This window comes from Berghia stephanieae, chromosome 2 (genome assembly GCF_034508935.2).
Source record: "Berghia stephanieae isolate SIO BIC M18660-M18661 chromosome 2, UCSD_Bste_1.3, whole genome shotgun sequence".
Taxonomy (NCBI): domain Eukaryota; kingdom Metazoa; phylum Mollusca; class Gastropoda; order Nudibranchia; family Aeolidiidae; genus Berghia; species Berghia stephanieae.
Genome location: NC_088361.1, coordinates 129,439,613 through 129,449,612, shown reverse-complemented (window position 1 = coordinate 129,449,612; position 10,000 = coordinate 129,439,613). Strand labels below are relative to the sequence as shown.

The window sequence follows — 10,000 nt, the reverse complement described above, 5'->3', positions numbered from 1 at the left end:
CACGATGTATCACGTGATCAGATGATTGATATGTTAAAATAAAGTTGTTTTTTTATGAGTGAACACACTTTTTACTTTTCTTTAAAAAATTCAACTCAACTTACGTTGGTGGCGGATTTATTAAATATGAAGACATCACAAAGGAATTCCCTCAAAATATTCTAATCAGCTGATCACGTGATAATTATTAATTACAGTTTATGGCGTGTATTTCCAAAGCTAAATCATCACAAATATTATATATAATAGTTTTAAAACAACATGATAAAAAAGCTATTCCATCACTTTGGCTGCATCTCTTTTCCCCACAAGCTAGTAATTTGTTGGAGTCAAGTTATCAAAACATGATTTGCGCCTTCCACGCGCCATTTTTTTTTTTCCTGGTTCTAAGAGACTGCGCCAACTCTTTTGCTCGAATATCAATTCATTTCAATGAATTGATTGTTTCAATAATTGCACATAGATTATAACAGAAAATGTTTGTAAACAGGACTACCATTGTCCGATAAAACACTTCTTTTTCTTCAAATTTTGGTGAGAAAACTTTTTCTTCAAACATCGATCGATTAAGATGTCCAAATTGTGCCAGGAAGTTTCAAACTCTCGAGTTTTAGACTTTACCCAAAAATAAACCACACATTGCAGGTTAACTTAATTCATCGATATTTGAAGTAAAAATTTTCTGGCCAAATTTTAAAAATATGTTTTGATAGAGATTGTCAGAATACAGAATGTTCTTCTGTAATGTTAACAAATATTGAGATCATTCAAAGGTCACGATGATTGTTTGCTGAGCTTTCTAAGCTTGCAACCACTTGCGAGAATTGTGTCTCATTGTGTCAATCCGGTATTATGATACATGAAACTTAATATCGAAAACTGAGTTTGGAGTCAAAATGGCCGAGAAGAGGAAATTAATTTTTTTGTTGTGTTAAAGAAACAAAACTCACTCCCCTCAACTGAATGATAGAAATTATTCTAACTCAGATTCTCTCCTCAATGAAATCATAAAAGTATTCTAACTCAGATTCTCTCCTCAATGAAATCATAAAAGTATTCTAACTCAGATTCTCTCCTCAGTGAAATCATAAAAGTATTCTAACTCAGATTCTCTCCTCATGAATCATAAAGTATTCACTCAGTTCTCTCCTCAATGAATCATAAAGTATTCTAACTCAGATTCTCTCCTCAATGAAATCATAAAAGTATTCTAACTCAGATTCTCTCCTCAATGAAATCATAAAAGTATTCTAACTCAGATTCTCTCCTCAATGAAATCATAAAAGTATTCTAACTCAGATTCTCTCCTCAATGAAATCATAAAAGTATTCTAACTCAGATTCTCTCCTCAATGAAATCATAAAAGTATTCTAACTCAGATTCTCTCCTCAATGAAATCATAAAAGTATTCTAACTCAGATTAATTAAGTTAAGCTTTAAATCCAATTTTCTATCAGCTTCATCCCGACATAATACCGTTTTGATACAATTGGTCACAAGTCTACTATAGTGATGACAGTCTGAATCTAAGGTTAGAGTGAGCATCAGCCAGGGTCCACACAACAAGCGTCCTGATGCAGAAAGGATCGCCAAGCATTCCAAAGAATACCGTGTAAGGAAATGGACATAAGCTGTATGTTCTTGGAACAACCGCGCCTTTTCCAGCTTTGACTCAATTAATTATAGGACAGAACGCAGATGTCCCCTGTAATAACATCCAATTTCTTTTAGGTTGACTGGGAAGAAAATGTCAAAAATTTATAACAAATGCAGGAAAATTAGCACTCGTATCAAAACTCAAAATCCAAGATATCTCGGTATTGGTTTTTTAAGAGGGCATTTTGAAGGTGCACAATGCCATCAGTATATATATATATATATATATATTTTAAAGTTTAATAATATTATCATGTCAAATGGCACCATGAAGAGACCTTAAAGGTGAGATTCCGTGAGAATATGGGTGGGGATAACACAATTGACTCAACGTGGACGGGAGGCTGGGAGGGAGAGGGGAGGGAAGGGTGGACGGAAGGGTTGAACTGAGAGGTGGGGAACCCCCTGCTGAAGGATGGAGGTTGTCAGGTCGTGACTGTGGGGATGGTGGCGGTGGTCCGGTACCGAAATTCACGCCGTTGTTTTCGTGATACAGGACTGGAACTCGAACCATTCGGTGAGAAGCTGCACGCTGAGACAAGTTTGCCGCTTCCATCTCTGCTGCTAGTTGGCGTTTCCATTTGTTTCTCCTATTCTGGAACCAAATTTTTACCTAGAAGACGATGGTTTGAAATCCATTATCATGTGTCAATTTGGTTATGGTCATTAAAGAAATTGTGGGGGGAAAATGTTAAAGGCACAAGACGATAACATTTTTATACCCTTACAAAAATGTTTTGATATTATATCTAAATCCGTCCGCGCACAAGTATTATCTTTTATCAAAAACAGATTTCTCCTTTCACATATCATTAATCTTCTATTTATCCTCCTCCTCCTCCTCCTCCTCCTCCTCCTCCTCCTCCTCCTCCTCCTCCTACTCCTCCTCCTCCTCCTCCTCTTCCTCCTCCTCTTTTTTCTCCCCATCCTCCTACTCCGACTTCTTCATATTTCTCCTTTATCTATAAATTTTAATTTTTTTTAAATGTATTCATAGTACCATTACTGTAAGCCTTACCTGTGTTTCTGTGAGATGAAGAGTGGCTGCGAGACCAGCGCGTTCTGAGCTAGACAGGTACCTTTTCATGTCGAATGTCGACTCCAATTGGAAAACCTGAGGATTGAATACCATGCATTATATTATCATTCAAATGAGGAAAATAATAATATCTTATAATGGTAAACGTGGTACAGCGAAATGAATTCCATATCATATCTTAGGAGTACCAGATTCGAATCCCAGTCACCGCGGTGTGTGATCGTGACGGTCAATGAAACGCGCTCTGAGGCTGGTGCCTGGGATGTTTCAGTCTTCCCATTGAAATAGACCCTAAAAACAAATTATGTCCTATTTGGATTGATAGATCGAATTTGTTTGGTTTCCTTTTTATTCTATTTTTTAAAATGTATTTATCTATTTATATACTTGTTATTTATTTATTTATTTATTTATTTATTTATTTATTATTTATTTATTATTATTTATTTTTATTTATTTATTTATTTATTTATTTATTTATTATTATTATTTATTTATTTATATTTATTTATTTATTTATTATTTATTTATTTATTTATTTATTTTTAGCTTTTGATTCAGAGTGACAACATCTGGTGAAGTTTCCACAAAGAAAAAAAAATGGTAAGAGTCTATATCGATTCAGTCATACTCTTAAGTTTTTTTTTTAATTATTTTTGCCGAGAAAATTCGTCCTTCAAAATTGATCGATAGAATTGGCCCCAATCTTGTCAACAAAAAAAACTCCAAGATTGGAAAGTGTTTGACAAAATGAGGGTCATTTCAACCGACCAATATAATTTGAGGGACGAGTTTTCTGGCCAAAATTTTATATCGTGCTTTGTTTTTGTTTGATTTTGTTTAATTTTGTTTGGTTTTTGTTTTTTTTTTTGTTTTTTTGTTTTTGTTTTTGTTTTGTTTTTTTGTTTCGTTTTTATTTTTTTGCTTTTTTTTTTTGTTTTTTGTTTTTTTGTTGTTGTTTTTGTATTTTTAATATTTCTCAGAGAAGGCCGTATAATGTGTATTATGAAGTGAGAGTAGCATCGCAGTTGAAAACTTCTGTCATGCATTCAGTCTTTATCTTCCTATCTAGTCACTTAATTTATCTATTTATCAATTTATATATTTACGTGCGATTGTTTTATTTTTGTTGTGTTTTGTGATTGTTGTTGTTTTATTTTTGTTTTTGTTTTTGTTGGGGTTTTTTGTGGGGTTTTTTTTTTTCATTTATTCATTTATGTATTCTGTGCGGCTATGTGGTCTAGTGGTATAACACTCGCTTTCGGATCGGAAGGTCCAGGGTTCGAGCCTCGCGCTCGGCGCATAGTTGAGTCCTTGGAAAAGGCTCTTTATTCACATTCTCTCACCGTACTCAGGTGTAAAATGAGTACCTGGCCGTTAATAGCGTCTTTGTCCGAAAAATTGTAATATCGCCTAACAGGCATCATGTCCCGTCCCACATGTTAAATGTTGCTGTTGACCAGGGACCCTTTGTAAAGCGCTTTAAGCACATTTAGTGGATATTGCGCTATATAAAGATCAATTTCTATTATTTTTCTTTTAATCCATTTGTTTATCGTTTAATTACTCTCATGCAATCCCCTCCACCCCCTACCATGAAATGTTCGACTTGTTATATGTTTTCATGTATTTTTCTGACATAAAGAATAATCTAGATTATTCTCACCTGACTTCTGGAAAACACCGTTCTCGTTTTCTTCTTCCTCTGTTTCCTCCTCTCTTCGTCATCGCTGTCATCTTTACTGTTATTGCTGTCATCTTTACTGCCAATTCTTCCTCGGCCATCGTCGTTGTCGTCGTCGGCCGAGTCGTAAGCCATGTCCATGGATGGGCGTTTGAAGGGAGGGGAACAAAGCCTGCTATCGACCCCTACAGTACGGGGGTCATCGAGGAGGTCGTGGTGGTGGTGGGGTCCATCGGGACTACCCCCACGGGATGAGAGTGGGGATGGAGGTGCCTTAGTCGGGGATGGAGGTCTTAGTCTAGATGCCAAAGGATGATGTGGTCCTGAAAAATATCACATAAATAAATATATGTAAACGTTGCTGCTCGAAGCTCGAAGAAATAAATAAAAATGTGAAATTCAATGTAAACTTCAATTTAATATACGAAAACAGATAAAATGGACGTTAAGGATTTCCCCTTTATCAACAAAACAGGATGAATGAAACACTACAGACGAATGAGATAATGTGGTAGTGGCGTTGATAAACAAAAATATTTGAATGTTTTTGTTTCTTCCTCTTAATAACGCCACTACCACATTATCTCATTCGTCTGTAGTGTTTCATTTTTCATCCTGTTTTGTTGATAAATGGGAAACCCGAAAGGTCCATTGTTATATGTTATCGTATATTAAATTGAAGCTTACATTCAATTTCACATTGTTATTCATAAATAGATATATCGCATTCATTTTCCGTTTGCATCTGTAACACAAATTGAGAAATTGGGGAGCATGTACTGGAGTAAGATAAATATCTGAGCAAGTGTATTTGAACCAGACAAACGCCAGACAAAGCAAGAAAGATTTGCTTTATTTTTAATATCCGATATGAATACAACTTATAACTGATTATTTCATTGAATTGTGTATGTATGTATGTATGTATGTATGTATGTATGTATGTATGTATGTATGTATGTATGTATGTATATATGTATGTATGTATGTATGTATGTATGTATGTATGTATGTATGTATGTATGTATGTATGTATGTATGTATGTATGTATGTATGTATGTATGTATGTATGTATGTATGTATGTATGTATGTGTGTGTGTGTATGTGTGTGTGTTTGCTTTCTTTTTACGAATCAAATATATTGATCCGCGAGAGAAAAATCTATAATGATTAACAAAATATTATCTGAATTCAGTCAGAATAATGGAATTGACCTTTGATGGCAATATGACCTTTGACCTTAAATTCTATCGAGTTTCCCAATAAAATAAAATGTATAAACCCGATACTGAAATCAATACCAATCGATACACCAGTCCGATGGGATTGATGACTTTCTCTTATAATATCAAATGGGAAAACAAAATTTGTCATTTTTTTTAGTGTGTGTTTTAACCTCTTGTTTAAATCTAATCTCACCTAGAGAATAGATAGTATGCGCTTGGCAAAGAAGCTCATAACATTGCCATCCGGAAGTATAACGGACCAACACACAAAACTTTGTGTATCCATGAACGTTTATAGTCAGGTTAATACAGTTCAGTGAGCATTACTCATAAACGCGGATGGCAAAAAACAATAACAAAGACCTGAGTGACGTCATCTTCGAACTATCTATAGCGGTTTTGTTAGACCAACAGAGGAGCACTCGCCTTACAATAAGTGTTCCCTGGTGCAATTGACTTGTTTTGCTTTGTTTGATTGTTTTTTTTTTCGTTTGTTTGCTTATTTGCTACTTTGCTTTTTGCTTGTTGGTTCCCCACCCTCTTATCCGTCCCCATTATCCATCCCGCAGTGATTGCATAGCTGGGTATAAGATTGCCATTGTCTGTTTAAACGAGTTAAACTCCCGCTCCATAGAACTTATGACTTTGAAAACCTACTTTTCTTTTTCTCTTTCTTCTTTTTCTTCCTCTTCATCACACTTTTTGACGACTGAATAATTCAGACACAATATCGCTTTGGGATGATGGACAATACCGATATCATTGTGAACCGAATACTGATGCTATGCGGTTATACAAAAAAAAAACATTTAATTAAAAACTCATAACATCCGCCACCAGGATAATATAACTTACGAACACACAGAACAGTTTGTTATCTTGAACGTTTCTATTCTGATGGATAGAATTTAGTGAGAACTACTCATAAAAATGGCTGGCTAAAAACAATAACAAAGAGCTGAGTAACGTCAATTTCGTTCCTTCTATAGTTGACTCAGTTCATGGATTACCGGTACAAAAAAGACAATAGACATTTGACCTTGACATTTAGTCATGTAGTGCATGGATCCCAAAAGAAGAATACACAGACCAAAAGAAATCTCTCTCCTCAGAGGGCAAAGTGAAACAACTCAATGCAATTGCGTAGATAGAATATTAAAAGAGAACGAAATGAAGAAGGGAGGGAGTGTTAACATTTCAATATACTAGTGGAGAACCCGTAATATTTGCGGGGATAAAGACTATTTTAATTATATATATATATATATATATATATATATATATATATATATATATATAATATATAATATATATATATATATATATATATACTACTGAATTGTGGAAATTAAGATAGATCGAGACGAATCTGTTGAGCCACCAACGATCAAAATCGGTCCGGAAATAAAGGTTGTAGGTGTGTGCAACTGAATCTGGCAATTAATTGTGTCGCCAGATGGCGATTCCAACGCTAAAAGACCGACCAGTATGCCATTGCAGATACACATTACAAGAAATAATCATTTGAGTCAACGAGTGAAAGAATTGCCCTTAATTTAGAAAAGGTTTACAAGTTAGTCGTATATCAATCTGTAAGAAATAGTTTTATATTCTTCAGATTTGGCAGTAAGTCTGTGCTCGATGGCTGTACGGTGCGATTTTGACCCCCAACCTTTTTTTTTAAAGAATCGATTTTACAATCTATTCCATTAAAAATTCGATTGATCTCCCTGGCGTTTTATCTATTCGATCTTCACATCTCTTTTCCCTATTTCTAATTCTCGAGTCGGTGATGTTGTTGTAAAACACAAATACAGTATATCATCTGTCGCTACTAGTCATAGGTTAACGGTAACTCTTAAAAATAATAACCACTAAATTAAGTAGGCGGGTTTCTTTAAACATCCACCGACCAATTAAACAAAACGTTAAATCTTCCGCCGTCAATTCCAATTGAAAAGATGAGCAGTGGTTAACTACAGTTTTATGGAACTGTTTAATAATTGCACGTTTCCAGTAAATAATGATCCGAAACGATTACCACATAACTGCTTAGGCCTACAGACAAAGCACTGTGAGTATTCATTATACAATCTACTTCTTATCTTGCAATTAAATATATCGATTTCCTTTGGCAAAATTTAATACAAAGAGTAGCTTTTGATCGGATCTTTTTGGGTAATTTTATCTGACGAAGATATGTAATTAAAAAAAAAACAATTCGTTGGTCTAATGAAGAGTGTACAGACTTGGTAACAATCTCCATGTAATGTTATAATTTTGTCAATTTTTCCCCTTTAGACTTTACATAAAATCTATATAGCATTTATTGACAAATGATAGATTTTGAATTATTGATTGAAAATGGATTGATCCATTTTTTTAATTGAATGTTTCTTTCGGTAATGTTTGTGCCATAATATCCGGGGGACAAATATACCGCCTGGCACAAAACAAAATGAAAGCGCGTCGTGAAAACGTCAGTCACAGTTGATAATAGTTTTGTTTCAATTGTATTTAATTGCTGTAATAGCGCCTTGAAGCTTAGACAAAACGCTCTATATTTGTTTACTTCTATTACAATGATTGTAACTGTACCTATTACATGCTATCATTAATCGCATTCGGACCACAGGTCAAACTATTAGCATTGGAGAGAAGATGTTTAAATACAAAAATAAAATTCTGTTTATTAATCCCTAAGGCGGGGAAATCTGTCTTTAGGATATATTCCAAGGGAAGACTGGAATAAACCCAAGGCGTTAGCTTTTGCCAGGTGACTTGCTTACGGTCACGTATTGCAGCGAGTAGTTGAACTCGGTACCTCTCGGGTACGAAGCAAAGACCGTACCGCTGAGCCACTTTACGTTGCCTCAAACAGTGATGTGAAATTGGTTTCAATGGAAAGCAGTATCTACAAACAAGTTGCCTAGAAGGAAACCCATTCGCATGGATATTATCACTAATTATTCCAGGTGGAAAACGTTAAAATACAATATTAGTTAAGAATAATATCGAACGACACTTACAAAGGAATAAGAATTCAAATCGGTGTGGAATTGCTACCATGGAATGGCATCCAAATTTTCTATATTATTTGTTATTCCGGGTGTTTTGTTTGGTTATGTGAACTTGTGTTATGACTCTCGCCTTCGGATGGGTTGGTCCTGAGTTCAAGTCCCGCTTTGAGCGGTGTATGGTTAAGTCCTCGGAAAAGGCTCTATACTCACATTCTCTCACCGTACTCAGGTGTTACATGAGTACCTGGCCGCTAACAACGCTAACAATTGTGATATCGTCTAAAAGGCGTCACGTCTCGTTCTACATGTTACATGTTGCTGTTGGTCAGGGGCCCCTTGTTAATCGCTTTGAGCACGTTTAGTTTATATTGCACTAAATAAAATCTCAAGTTATGCCCGGCTGGCGGTTGTTGAGAGTATTTATCTAAACGCATAGCATAAAGAGGAAAACAAAATATTAAAGGACATAAATCGTTTACTGATCCTTGAAGTGCCAAACCATTAATTAGAAATAATAAGGAAAAGGCACTTTACCTAAAAAAATAATAAATAAAATAAACTCCTTAACACTGTAATACAATTCAACAGAAGCAAAGCAAAACAACTCGTTTCACACATACACACACACACACAACCACACACACACACACACACACACACATACACACACAAGATAAAGAAATCAACAACAACCAAAATAAAACCATTTATTTACTCGTCATAAAGAGTTTATAAATATCGTTGTGAGTGGAGTGTGACACTCACCCATAACTAACCCCGATAATTACTTTGAAAAATTGTCAACTGCTGCCAAAGCCAACGGCAAGAGATATAGCAAGATAGCGAGAATCATAAGAGCTATTGTCGCTTTAAAGTAAAGAAAGAAAAAAATCCGACTTGCTATACACTATCATTATTATTATAACCATAAACCATCCGACATGATTTAGACAGAGTAGTTTCCTTGGGTTGAAGTCAATCGCCACCTATTTTTAAACTCATCTTGAATATCATGCCATTATCATTTCTTCTAACTTTTTGGCTTTCAATGCATTATCTGCTGTCAGTGATTGGCCCGTTATTATCCTCAATTTGGAATTCTAGGGTTTCAATGCTTTAATGCACTCACGTGAAATAGATTGCCGCTGCTATTACCATTGTTGTCTATCGTTCTTTGTTTAAAGCTGAAATTTTCGAGGCATTGTGTCAATTGGTAACAAATACAGCTACTACCGTTTAATTTATCTATGATTGGGAAAAATCGATTCTTGTTTTAATTGTTTCGTTTATCAATTTCCTAGCTTTCCAAAATGTTTGTTTTGACATTTATTTTTTTTCATTTAATGTTAAATAATATTACTTAAGATTCAGAA

At 34.8% G+C, this 10,000-nt stretch overlaps 1 protein-coding gene across 1 annotated transcript in view; it reads right to left on the bottom strand.

The window, feature by feature from the left end:
- Window positions 1–1,170: 1,170 nt before the first annotated feature.
- LOC144966621 (uncharacterized) overlaps window positions 1,171–10,000 on the bottom strand; it is a 19,816-nt gene continuing 10,986 nt past the window's right edge. The window contains exons 2-4 of the mRNA XM_078903365.1: window positions 4,362–4,702; window positions 2,675–2,770; window positions 1,171–2,269 (exon numbers count right to left, since the gene is read on the bottom strand). Of these exons, the coding sequence (XP_078759491.1) occupies window positions 1,913–2,269; window positions 2,675–2,770; window positions 4,362–4,702 (794 nt within the window). The 3' untranslated portion in view covers window positions 1,171–1,912. The remainder of the gene's footprint in view (window positions 2,270–2,674; window positions 2,771–4,361; window positions 4,703–10,000) is intronic.